Below are 12,689 nucleotides of genomic sequence, written 5' to 3' on the forward strand. Positions count from 1 at the left end.
GGCTCCTCTCTGGGACGGGGGAGCTGGCTTGCGGTCACCTGCACCCCGCATGGCCCTGTTCTGCGAGTCTATGAGGGCTCCGGAGCCCCACCTGATACTCCCCTAAAAGAGGCTCCAAGGCAGACGGAAACTGCATGAGACCAGGACCTTGATAATGGGGACCCTCCAAAAAGAACGCAGCCGCAGCTGCGCTGCACTTCTGCGGGTTTCGGAACCGCGCTACAACCAAGCCTGTTGGGAGGGTGCGGGAAGAGGCGAACACGCGCCAAGGCAGCCATGCGCGCCTGCAGGAGGGAAGCCCGTGCCCGGGGACGCAAGGGTTAAGTCGTCCGCAGCGCCCGCGGCGTCCGGTAGGGGGCGCGCGCCGGCGGGAACGCGGGCGCCGGCGGGCGGGCCTCGGGCTGCCGGCGCCCCTGACGTCACCGCCTCGCGGTCGCCATGGCGACGGCCTCATCAGCTCGCGCGTCAGAGCCGCCAGTCTCTTGGCAACGGCCCGATCTCCCGCTCTCCCTCCGCCTGGCACTCGGCCGCGCGTCGCTCTGGCGTCAAAACGACGTCAATGGGGATGTATCAATCCGGCGGCGGCGGCGGCGTGGGCGGGGCCTCCGTGGGCGGAGCCGCGTGTGTAGGCGTGTCTGGGGGCGGGCCGGGGCGGGGCCGCGGGCGGGGCGGGCGGCGCGTGCGGCAGGAGAGCGCGGCGCGGGGCTCAGAACTGACATGCGGCGCGGCCCGGGCGGCGGGCGGCTGAGCAGCTGGGGGCCGGGCAGCGCGAGCGGCCGAGCGGGCGGCGGGGCCCGCGGGGCGAGCGGCGTTCCAGCCTCGGCGCTCAGAGGGCGGCGGAGGTGAGGCGCGGCGCGGCCGGGCGATCGGGCGGCGGGCGGCCGCGGGGCTCGGAGCTGCGGGCTTGGCGGCCCCGCAGGTGCGCGCGCGGGGGTCGCGGGCCGGGCGCCGCCGCCGGGCTCCCCTTTGTTGTGGGGCGGGCGCCCGAGGTTCGGGGTCGAGCGGCCTTCGGTCGGCGGGTCAGCGCGCCCCGTGGGGCTGGGGACCGGGAGCCGGAGGGCAGCCGACCCCGCGAGGCGGGCGTGGAGCGGGGTGCAGGCCCCGCGGGGCCGCAGGGATCGGGGGTCGCAGCGGAGCAGATCGCCGGTGGGGGCGGGTTGGCCCGGCCCGGCCCTGAGCGCGCTCCCCGGCCCGCAGGTGCGGCCAGGAGCCATGGTGATCATGTCCGAGTTGAGCGCGGCCCCCGCGGGCTCGGGCCACGGCCAGCACAAGCCCCTCCGGGTGGGCTTTTACGACATCGAGCGGACCCTGGGCAAGGGCAATTTCGCGGTAGTCAAGCTGGCCCGGCATCGAGTCACCAAAACCCAGGTGCGTCTGGTGGCGGGACCCCCGGGGTGGACCTCCCAGTGGGGGAAGCCGGTGGGACCCCTGCCTGTGGGGGGTCTGTCGTACTAAGGTCTAAACGCTGACAGTTTTTAGTTTGGTAAAGGGGTAAAAAATGCTTTGTATTATGATTATGCATAATTTTTACAAATGTTGGGGGTCAGCAAAGAGGATAATGACCAGGTAACGTTGGAGTGCGGTGCTCTGGTGTCCAGAGCTGGAACCCTGTGAAGGGAGCCTGCAAAGACTTAAGACATTTATTTAACTTTGCCTTTTTCAGTAATATTAGTGCTTATTTTGGTTATTTTTCTCCCTAACTTTTTGTGACCTTTGGGGACATAAAGTGTTTTAGAAATTAACCTGCAAAAAAATGAAAGGTGTAACTAGCATAAGTGAGAGGGTTTTTTTTAAACAAAATGTGCTTTTCCTTTAAAACATTTGTAGGTTGCAATAAAAATAATCGACAAAACACGATTAGATTCAAGCAATTTGGAGAAGATATATCGTGAGGTTCAGATCATGAAGCTTCTGAATCACCCTCACATCATAAAGCTTTATCAGGTAAGGATCAAGTTTGCCTTCCACTGTTACTTCTGGCCAGTGTATCATTTCTTAATTTTCAGCAGCTTAAGTCTACAGTTGCTGAAGGTTGTCTCTCTCTTTGGGTGTACATGAGAGTCAGGGGGTTAATTGTATCTGGTAAAGAGATTGATTTTTGTGAGCTGTGCAATTATCTTCTTGCTTTTGGATCATAATCTAGATTTGCTTCATTAAATTTTTATTTAGTATTATTAGTCGTTCCAGCTTTAAATGCGTGGAGGTCAATTGTTAAATTTACTATGAAAACAACCAAATCTCTGTGTTGCCATAGGTCAGCCATCTAGTGTGGAAGGACGAATTTGAGTGAAAGTAGATACTTCCGCCTTTGCAGATAATTATTGAACTTTAAAACCAGCTGCTCTTACCAGTTTTCATAAACTTATCTTTGCAAGGGCAGCAGTGTACTTTTGTCTGTCCTGTTTCAACTCTTCTGTCAAAAATGGAGAGATGAAATACCTGTGTCGTGGTGAGAGCAAGGAGCTTGCCACCTAACCATGTTAAGAACGCGCCTCACCCCGCCCAACTGTTGGTTTGCTTTGTGACTTAATTTTTATTCCCTTGTTGAAACTAATGAATTGTATCTTTGGAAACTAAGTGCTGATTTAATCAGGACAGCACAACAATCTTTTACTTCACTGACCACTTCTGCAAAATGAACAGCTCTGCTTGCAGAAGAGTTAAGTTCTTTGCAAATGCCTAACATTTCACCCAGTTGCTGGGTACTGTTTCCTCACGAGACCCTGTGGCTCCGAGATGCGTGTGGGAGGGGGTGTGTGGGGGCCAAGGCGAGGTGCACAGGGTGGTAGGAGAGAGGAGTGTCACCCGTAATTCCCGCGTGGAGGCAGGGCTCTTGCTCTCAGCTGCAGTGAAGGCAGGAGTCATCCCGGGGCTTGTGTTCCCTGGACGACAGTTTACTCGGCGTCAGTAAGTGCAGGGCTCACGTCACGTGCGGGCCAGCTCGTGTTTGGTTTCTGTTGTCATTTCTGAGTGAGTCGTAAGGCCGAGATAAGATGTTTCCTCCACGGTCACTGATGTCAGTGCCGGAGAAATGTGCCTGGCCTGTTTCCGCAGCAGTGGGCCGAGGCCTGTCTCTGACTTTGCTGGGGGGCGTGGGGGGGCCGGGAATGAGCCCGTGCCTTCCCGCCCTTCCTGTCCCCTGCTGGCCCAGGGCAGGAGCAGCCTAGCCAGCCAGATGCCATGGGATCAGTGTTAAAGGTCTTTCTGGGGGTGGATTTCTCCTTGCTCTGTGAGCTGCTTTGACTGTGTGGGGACAGGGTTCAGCGGGTATAGCAGCGATTGTCATGGCTCCGGTTTTGGCGCGCCTGATGCTCACCCAGCTGGCCCGGGCCCCAGAACCTCGGTGCGGCGCTTCAGCTCTTCCCTTGGAGGTTTTTTTTTTTTTTTCCCTAAAACTTAAAACAAAACTTAAAACACGTTGACTCCTAATTCTCTCTCCATCTCTTTTTTACATCAAACAAAGGGATAAACTTACGCGTCTCTCTGCCACACACGTGGAGAGCAGGGACAGTTAAGACTGCCGCTAAACTGATGGTGGTCCCTCTTACTGTTAGATTTATGGCTCAAAGCAGTTGTCTTTCAAGTGCCTTTTTAAAGGAATAACTATATTTTGAAACCTGAAGAGATCTTTTTCTGTAGGGATGTATTCTGTCTGTCTGTTTTCCTGTGAAATATTTAAAAATACACAGACATGAGTTTGTTTTACTCCTTTCAGTGCCGAAGATTTGAATTTGACTTTGTTTCTTAATTAGTTATGTTCTAAACTCTTACAAAAAATTCTTTTTTTTCTCACTGTGGAATCAAATTCTCTATCTGTGAATGAACCTGTAAGGGGTATTTGACATTGGCATTGCTGTCGACCCAGCCGCAGAGTCTGCTGGACAAAGAGCAGTGTTTCGTAGCTTACCTGGCAGAGCCGGCTTCCCGCAGCCTAATGGATCAGGTCAATAACGCAGGAGGGAAGGCGAATTTGTTATCTATTATTCAGCGCGTGTTGGCCGTTGGCTTGGATGCTTTGCTCCCTGCCAGGCTTCTAGAAGAAAGCCCTCGCTGAACTCCCATGATCTGTTTTACTTCTGTAGCCTCCACAGTCTTCACTTGGGGGCGAGGCAAAGTGAGGTATTAAAAATACAACATAGGAAATAAAAAGTCATCACCTTTAAAAAACAAAGATATGGGCGAGCTCCAGGACATGTAGACATTTTTGAGAGCAGAGGTTTAGCAGGATGCACAGGTTAGAGAGGAACTCACCTCTGATTTTCAAAAAGGTTTTTTCTGAATAGGAATCCCCTTTGTTTCTTTATCGCTGAAGTATTTCTTTCCTTTCCTTTTTTAAAATAACAAACGGGCTCGCTCTGGAGAAGTTAACAATGTCCGGGGTTCAGGTAGATTAGTTATGTCATCAATGTTTTTCCTTTTTCTGTGGTTAAACGTGAGGCCTTTTTTTTTAGGTTATGGAAACGAAGGACATGCTTTACATTGTCACTGAATTCGCAAAAAACGGAGAAATGTTTGGTAAGCCGCACTGGGTTTGAATGTCTGTTGAAGTGTTCAGTGTCTGGGCTGCCTCGCCCGGAGCTGCCCCTGCAGCGCTGGGGCCTCCCCGCGCCCGCTGCCGTGCCCCCGGCCGTAGCTGGGCTTTCGGGTTTGGGGGCTGCAGCTTCGCTTTGTGCCCTCAGATTACTTGACGTCCAATGGGCACCTGAGCGAGAGTGAGGCCCGGAAGAAGTTCTGGCAGGTGCTGTCTGCCGTGGAGCACTGCCACAGCCTCCACATCGTGCACCGGGACCTCAAGACCGAGAACCTGCTGCTGGACGGCAACATGGACGTCAAGCTGGCAGGTCGGGTGCCGCCCGCCGCGGGCCAGGGCGTGCGGGGAGGGCGGCCCGCGCGCTTGCTTTTTTTTGGCTCAGTCCTCTGAAAGCGCTGTGGCCCTGCCGTTCGCACCTCACCGCCTGTCTTGTTGTCTCTCAGATTTCGGATTTGGGAATTTCTACAAGTCGGGAGAGCCTCTGTCGACGTGGTGTGGGAGCCCCCCGTACGCAGCCCCGGAGGTCTTCGAGGGCAAGGAGTACGAAGGCCCCCAGCTCGACGTCTGGGTAGGAGCCCGGCTGTGCAGGGGAGGGGGTGCGGGCCCGGCGCGGGGGCGCGGGCACTGAGTGCCGTCTGTCCTCTGCAGAGCCTGGGTGTCGTCCTGTATGTCCTGGTCTGCGGGTCTCTGCCCTTTGACGGGCCCAGCCTGCCAGCGCTGCGGCAGCGGGTCCTGGAGGGCCGGTTCCGCATCCCCTTCTTCATGTCCCGAGGTAGGTGGGCGCCCAGCCTCTTCCCGGTAGGCGCGGCCGCCAGGCTGCGGCGGGGCGGCGGGCAACGTGGATGGCAGTCTGTAGGGAGGAGGAGGAATGCGTTTCCTGAAGTGCCTGCTTGACCGTCTTCTGAGTCTGCTGTCGGCCCAGGAGCCCGCCCTGCGTTTCCGTGGGGTGTTTACTTGCTGCGTGGGAGAGAACCCAACCCGCTGGCTGCTTTCTTGGGGCTCTGCCTCTAGGGCGGCCGCTGCCCCCAGAGCCGGCTGGGAGCTCCGTCTCTGAGGTCCCCGCCCAGGCTAGCACTTGGCACAGCCTCGTCCTTTGGGTCTCGCCCTCTGCACTCCAGTGCTTTCCTCTTCCACTCTGAGAGGTGTTTGAGTGCTGCTCACTGACACCCGTGGTCACAGCAGGATGGGGTTCCAGGTGGTTCTGTCTGGTGGATGTTAGAAGGACTGTGTCCCTCAGGGACCTGATCCCTCAGTTGGTGGCTCTCCATGGCAGCAGATCTGAGCTGACCACACAGGCCACTGCTCCTGGCCTCAGTGTTCTCTAGGACGGTCACTTGTCCACTCGCTGTGTGCAGGGGAGCCGGGTGGGTGTCAGGACTGTGCATGCAGGCGGCCTGTGCAGGACTCAGGGCACCTCCCTTGCCCCCCAGACTGTGAGACGCTGATCCGCCGCATGCTGGTGGTGGACCCCGCCAAGCGCATCACCATCGCGCAGATCCGGCAGCACAGGTGGATGCAGGCCGAGCCCTCGCTGCTGCAGCAGACCTGCCTCGCCTTCTCCTTGCTCAGCTACAGCTCCAGCCTGGGTGACTACGACGAGCAGGCGCTGGGCATCATGCAGACCCTTGGCGTCGACCGGCAGAGGACCGTGGAGGTGAGCGCCGCAGCCCCGCTGTCGGGGGAGGCGCCCCTTCCCAGGGGTGGCTGGCCGGGGAGAGCAGGCACCCGCCAGGCGGGTTGAAACGGGAGCGCGGCTAATTTAAGGGCAGCTTGTCCACGCTGGAGGGTATTCTCGGCCACCCCAGAATAACCCCAGGGGACGGTCTCGTCAGGGAGCCTGCCTGTCCTCTGCCAGCCCCACTCTGACCCGGGTCTCTGCCCTCAGTCACTGCAGAACAGCAGCTACAACCACTTTGCTGCCATTTATTACCTCCTGCTCGAGCGGCTGAAGGAGTACCGGCTCGCCCCGCCCACCCGCTCTGGCCCTGCCCGGCAGCACAGGCCCCGGAGCACAGACCTCAGCGGTTTTGAGGTGAGGGAGGGGCGTCTTCTGTACCCCACCCCCGTCCCTCCACCCCATCCCTGCCTTGGACCGTGCCCCCGAGTTAGGACTCCTCTGTTCAGACACACCTGGGAGGGGATGTGGGCTGAGCCCCCTGCCCCCAGGTCAATGCTCCCCACCTGTTAGGCACTGCGGGGGCGTCGGGGTGGTCCTGGGTGAGCTGCAGTCCAGGGGCTGCAGGTGAAGACAGGCTGCTGGCCGCTCTGCTGGGGGTCACCTGGCGCCCCCTTGTTCCTTAACTGCTCCTGGTGCAGCCTCTCAGCCCCTCCCAGTCACCTGTGCAGCCAGGTGTCAGAGACGAGTCCTGAGCCGCCCACTGGTGGCCGATGTCGCTAAGCCAGCAGGTCTCGCTCGTGAGGCTGCTCGTGTTGTTCCCTGAGCCGCCTCCCTCACGGCCTCTGTCTTCTCTGCTGGCCCCTAGGTGCCTCAAGATGGCTTCCCCGGGGATGCGTTCCGCTCCTCCCTGCTGTGCCCCCAGCCCCAGGCCTTGGGACAGTCTGTCCTGCAGGCCGAAATGGACTGTGACCTCCACAGCTCACTGCAGGTGCGTCTGTGGTGGGGCTTGTCCGGTTCCAGTGGTGGTGATGTCCCCACCCCTGCCCACGCAGGGTCTCACGGAGCACCCGGGGTCATTGGTCTGTGTCTGTCCCTCGCAGCCCTTGCTCTTCCCCACGGATGCCAACTGCAACGGGGTGTTCCGGCATCGCTCAGTCTCCCCGAGCAGCCTGCTGGACACGACCATCAGCGAGGAGGTCAGGCAGGGCCAGGGCCTGGAGGAGGAGCAGGAGGCACAGAAACCCCCTCCCAGCAGCACAGGCCGGAGGCACACGCTGGCCGAGGTCTCCGCCTGCTTCTCCCCTTGTGCCCCTCCATGTAAGTGTCCCCGTTGGCTGGGAGCATGGCCTGGTGGGCGGGCTGAGGGTCGGGGCTGTGACGGGCAGCCTCTCTGGATGACAGTTCTCTGAATTTTCTGTGTATGGAATGGTCGAGGCCATGTGGACCACACTTGGATGTCACAGGTGATCCTTCAGTGGTGGGGACAGCCTGGGGTTTAGCTGCCCTCAGGTGCCAGGAGGGCAGGTCCTCAGCCCACATCCCTCTGTCCCGGGTCCAGGTTCCACGAGTCAGCTGCAGCTAAGCCCCTGTGGGGCTGGCTGTCGAGGCCCAGTGGCCTCTGGTAGCCTCTGGCCACCACAGGCTTTCTCCCTGTGGGTGGAGGTGGGCAGGGCACAGTTGTCTATCCCTGTCAGCAGACCTCGGGCCACCTGAGGGCCTAGGAGACGCCATGGTGTGAGGGCTCAGAGCTGGCTTCCAGAGCCTTGGGCGTGGACTCGCAGTGAACTGTCGGGGGCTGGTGGGTGCGTCTAGCTTTGGGGAGGAGGGCCTCACGTCGCTGTGCTCCTTCTGCAGGCATAGTTGTCTCACCCTCTGCAGCCAGTCCCTCGGAAGGCACCAGCTCCGACAGCTGTCTCAGCTCAGCAGGTGACAGCCCGGCGGGGCTCAGTGGACACCTGGCTGCTCAGGGGCTGGTGGGCACCTGCTCGCCGCTCAGACTGGCCTCACCGCTCCTGGGGGCCCAGTCCGCCACCCCCGTGCTGCAGGCCCAGGGGGTGCTGGGAGGAGCCGCCCTGCTTCCCGTCAGCTTCCAGGAGGGCCGGAGAGCGTCGGACACCTCGCTCACTCAAGGTGACTTTCACACCCGCTTCCACCTTCCCTGGGAGGTGCTGAGAGTGCCCTGAGCAGCATTGCTTTATCCTTGGTGGCAGGCGGCGTCGTCCTCCTCTGGCTGGGCCTGGGGGGAGTGGCAGTGCCGGAGGTGCTGCTCGAGTTCCAGATGTCCTGGCTTCTGGGATGAGCTCATGGCCTCCTGCAGTGGCCCTGAACGCCGAGGAGCTGTGGGGCTGCGGGGCAGCGGCTCCTGCCCCGGAGGAGGGGCAGGCCAGGGAGGCGCACGGCAGAGGCAGCCCGCAGCTGGCTGCCTGGGTGCTCCTGGTGCTTCCTGGGCTTGTGCGGCCCCCGGGCCTCTCCTGAGTCCCTCCTTCCATGACGGAGCCACAGTCTGCCCAGACGTTTGCTTCCTCGGGGTTGGAGCTGCTGCTCCAAGCCAGTCCCGGGCATGGGGCTGCTGCGACGGGACGGACGACCAGAGGGCACCTCTGCCCCTGTAGAGAAGCTTGCTGCCCCTCGCCCCACCACGTTCACGCCGCTCGGCCCCTCATCTCCTCCCTGCTGCCTGGAAGCCCCAGCGAGCGATGGGCCTTGAGGCCCGGGCTGGGGGACAGGTCTGCTTATGTGTCGACTTTCTCTCTCCAGGGCTGAAAGCCTTTCGGCAGCAGCTGAGGAAGAACGGGAGGACCAAAGGGTTTCTGGGGCTGAACAAGATCAAGGGGCTGGCGCGCCAGGTGTGCCTGCCCTCCTCCTCCAGCCGGGCCTGCAGGGGCGGCCTGAGCACCTTCCCGCTGCCCGCACAGAGCCCGGGCCTGCAGGGCAGCGGGGCCAGCGGCCGGGAGGGCAGGCGCCTGCTGGAGGAGGTGCTGCATCAGCAGAGGTACGCCCGCTTGGCACCAGCCCTGGGGCCCTGGGCAGGGCTCACATACCCTGGGGTTCTCTCAGGGACCTTATCCCCTGAGCGCCCCCTTCTCCACGTAAGCAGCTGAACTAAGCAGCTGAGCATCCTGCCCAGGTGGGCGGATGTCTGCGAGCTTCCTTCCCTGTGGGTGGTCGCAGAGGTGGGGAGCATCAGCCCCTGGGGAGGACAGAGAGGGCAGCGGGTAAGAATGTCACGTCTGGCTGGCATCTCTGAGCTGCTCCAAAAGCAAGATGGGGTGGGGAGTGGAAATGTCAGGAATTCTCAGGGGATTAGTCACGCACAGCATTGCGTGTTCTGAGCAGCTCCAGCCGGCGGTTCCATGGGGTGGACCCCCAGCCCTGGCGGGTGGAAACCTGATAGCGGTCGAGCCTGGCTGGGCAGCAGGAGAAGCAGCGGGTGGCGGCACTGACCTGTTCTCCCTGTTCTTTCATCTGGCCAGGCTGCTCCAGTTACAGCACCACACGGTGGCCCTGCCCAGCTGCCCGCAGGCCCCGCAGCCGCCCCCGAGCCCCCTGGTCCTCGCCCCCCGTGACGGTGGCCTCCTCGTGTCTGGACTGCAGAAGGAGCTGGGGCTGGGGCCAGGCCCCCTGCTGCCGCCCCACCTGCTCCAGGCTGGCGTCTCCCCAGTGGTGTCGGCCGCCCAGCTCCTGGACGCCCACCTGCGCATCAGCAGCCCCGCGGCCCCCATCCCCGCCACCGCGCACCCCCAGCCGTGCTTCGCCGTCCTGCCTCCAAGCTTTGAGCCCACGGGGCTGCCCCAGGGGGACTGCGAGATGGAGGACCTGACCTCGGGCCCGCTGGGCACGTTTGTCCTGGTGCAGTGAGGGCCCTGGTGGGCCAGCCGACTTCCTGAAGCAATAATTTCAGAGGATGTGAAGACGTTCCCGGACTCAAAGCCAATAAGTTTCTAGAAGCAAAACAAGCAATACGATTGGTGTTTTGGCTTTTTAGTTTTTTTGTTTTATGTTTTCCTTGCACTGGGCAACTGCAACTCTGAGTAGGGACTGGAAACTTTCTGAAGAAAACTAATAATCCAGGGACGCGTTGCTGGGGCAGGAGGACGGGGCGGGATGGGGCGGCGGGGCACAGCCGGCCGTGCAGCCCGGGCCCCCGGTGTGAGCCGCGTCCGTGCACGCGGGTAAGCGCATCCCCGTCGCGTGTGCGTGTGTGTGCGTGTCGATGAGTAGTGTTTTGGGGTAAGAGTTCTCCACTTCTGAAACATTTATGCTTCACTTGAAAACTGTGAACTTTCTCCTTTACGTATCGGGGTTTGAAAAGCTCTAACGTCCAGCCCAAGAGACAGTAACCTACAAGTTCTTGGAATTCTCTCCCCTGAAATCACAACCTGGAGGATGGTTTTTTCTTAATTTGGAAGAGACAGTTTATCAACCGCTCGGGAGCTGGTTTCCAGGATTCTTCGGAGGGGGCTGCAAAGGAGAGAGAGCCTGAGTGGGTGGGGTGACCACGAAGCTTGGCCCCAGGGCGCCTTGGAGGAAGCCGGAGAAGTTCCTTCCTCCTGCACCTCTTACTTCTGCTGCTAATTAAGTTTTTATGCATTTCATTATCAGGGTCCAAAAAGAACAACTGATGGGGGGTGGGGGGGTAGGGTGTCGTGCAATACAGCGATTCCGTGACGGTGGGGTGGGGCGGGGCCAGGAGGGGCCTCAGGCCAGTGGTGACTGGGGGACGCCCACCTTGTCCAGCCTGCGCTTGGTGGGCTTTTCGTTCTAGGAAATGAGAGGGGAGGTCAGTGCTATTCAAGCTTTGTTCCTTTTTTAAAGCAAATACTGTACATGTGTATAAATAGGAGACAGACGTACACTACTTATTTTTTATATTTTTTACTACATTTTTGTGTTGCTGGTTTGAATTGTCCCCTCTGGTAACGTGACAAAGCGCTGGCACTGGTCTGCGTGGAGGTGGGGCTGGGAGGAGGGAGGCGTGGGGTGTGCCCACCTGGCAGGTGGACTCAGATGGTGGCTCGGTCAGCGTCTGAGAAGAAGATCTGCCCCTCCCCCGCCGAACCCAGGTAGGTGCCTTCCACCCCTTCGGCTCCTGAGACCCTCAGTATTAGGCAGAGGTGATGCTGCCCGAGCAGGTGGCATCTGTAGAAGCCAAAGATTGCCGAGCTCCCCAGGGTGGGGAGGCCCCCACCCTCCTCCTGCCGGCCCTGCCGCCCCTGCTCTGTGGCTCTTTCCAGGGACAGCACGCTCTGTGGCGCCGGCCGCAGAGAAGCCACCTCAGCCTCCTGTCGCTCGCAGGGAAGGTGTGGGCCGGGTGTGCACAGGGGCCTCGGGCCCTGGCCTCGGCCTTCAGCTCCGCGGAGGCACCGTCCACCCCGCAGCCGCCTCCCCCTTTAATGAATCTCTGTTCTAACGCCGTCGATCAAAGGCCTCAACCGTGGCAAGCACTTTACTCTCAGCTGATTTCTCTCGCCGTTGGTCGCGTTCCGTGTTGTGTCCGGCATGTGCAATGCGCGTGCTGGAGGTTTCTCGGCAGCGTGTCCTGCAGACTGAACGCAGGAGCCTGTTCGAAGGCACTGCGAGGTCTGATTAAGATGTACATAGTTTGGGATTTTCTTTTTCTTTTTCTTTTTTTTACCATAACTGAATTATTTCTTATGTTAACATGAGAAATGTATGCCAAATGATTAGTGGATGTATGTTTTTTAATTTAATATTTAAATAAAATGTTTGGGGAAGAAACCTTGACCCCTCCCCTCTGTTCTCCATGAGAGCACCTTTCTTCCAGCCTCTTCCTCCAGGTCCGTTGAGTGTCAGGTACCTGCTCCCGTTCAGCCCCTAAGCCACAGGCACAAGCCCCTTGCCCGGCAGGAGCAGCGGGCGCTCAGTGGTCGGGACCTGGGCAGGGGTGGTGGGCGGGGGGCAGTGGAGCTCAGACCCCTCCCCAGGCAGCAGGGCCTGCTAATCCACTGACGTCTTAACACCAGGTCTGTTTTCAGCTGGTCCTTCCCCTCCTAGGGCACCGCTCACTCTTCCCTCTCCCCTGAGAATGTTCTCCGAATCCACCTGTGTTAAATCCAGGCTTGGGAAGACTCTCACAGCCAAACTATTTCCTGGTCTTTTAGAGTTGGCTTCACCATCTTCTAGCAATAGGGCAGGCTTGGCTCCGAAAAGAACAGAGTTCCCTTCATTCGGAATCCTGCCAAGTATTTTTTGGTAAAAAACTTTCTTTAACATCTTCACTCCCATCAGGATGGTCATTATCAAAAAAAAAAAAACAAAAAACATAAACTGTTTGCAAGGATGCAGAAATTGGAACCCTGTGCCTTGCTCGTGGGAAAGTACAGTGGTGCAGCTGCTGTGGGAAACAGTACTGCAGGTCCTTAAAAGGTTAACCAGTCACCATATGATCCAGCAATCCCACTTCTGGGCCAAGACCCAAAAGAACTGAAGGCAGGCTCTCACACAGATACCTGTGCACCTGTGTTCATAGCAGCATATTCACTATAGTCCAGTCGTCAAAGCAGCCCAGTGTCCATCGGT

The 12,689-nt window shown here is 59.2% G+C and overlaps 1 protein-coding gene across 4 annotated transcripts; it reads left to right on the forward strand.

The window, feature by feature from the left end:
- The first annotated feature begins 688 nt into the window (after positions 1 to 688).
- Positions 689 to 11,888, forward strand: SIK1 (salt inducible kinase 1). 4 transcript variants are annotated; one of them, XM_032497250.1, is made up of 14 exons: positions 690 to 842; positions 1,198 to 1,368; positions 1,828 to 1,944; positions 4,452 to 4,515; positions 4,680 to 4,841; positions 4,975 to 5,099; positions 5,180 to 5,303; positions 5,962 to 6,185; positions 6,417 to 6,563; positions 7,015 to 7,137; positions 7,250 to 7,466; positions 8,028 to 8,279; positions 8,907 to 9,141; positions 9,623 to 11,888. In XM_032497250.1, the coding sequence occupies exons 2-14, from the start codon at positions 1,213 to 1,215 to the stop codon at positions 10,005 to 10,007; spliced, it is 2,331 nt and encodes a 776-aa protein (XP_032353141.1). In that variant the 5' UTR covers positions 690 to 842; positions 1,198 to 1,212; the 3' UTR covers positions 10,008 to 11,888. The 4 variants fall into 4 exon arrangements, with proteins under 4 accessions (XP_032353190.1, XP_032353141.1, XP_032353009.1 ...); XM_032497118.1 differs by having other exon boundaries at positions 8,004 to 8,279; positions 9,623 to 10,007; XM_032497299.1 differs by lacking the exon at positions 6,417 to 6,563 and having other exon boundaries at positions 689 to 842; positions 8,004 to 8,279.
- The last annotated feature ends 801 nt before the right edge of the window (positions 11,889 to 12,689 follow it).

Source organism: Camelus ferus, chromosome 1, assembly GCF_009834535.1.
Source record: "Camelus ferus isolate YT-003-E chromosome 1, BCGSAC_Cfer_1.0, whole genome shotgun sequence".
NCBI lineage: Eukaryota > Metazoa > Chordata > Mammalia > Artiodactyla > Camelidae > Camelus > Camelus ferus.

Excerpts from the sequence above, each read along its gene's own strand:
- SIK1 (XM_032497118.1), top strand. The coding sequence starts at position 1,213 with ATGGTGATCATGTCCGAGTTGAGCGCGGCCCCCGCGGGCTCGGGCCAC. Across the intron at positions 4,516-4,679 it reads AAAAAACGGAGAAATGTTTG|ATTACTTGACGTCCAATGGG; the intron begins GTAAGCCGCACT and ends TTGTGCCCTCAG. Across the intron at positions 9,142-9,622 it reads GAGGTGCTGCATCAGCAGAG|GCTGCTCCAGTTACAGCACC; the intron begins GTACGCCCGCTT and ends TCATCTGGCCAG.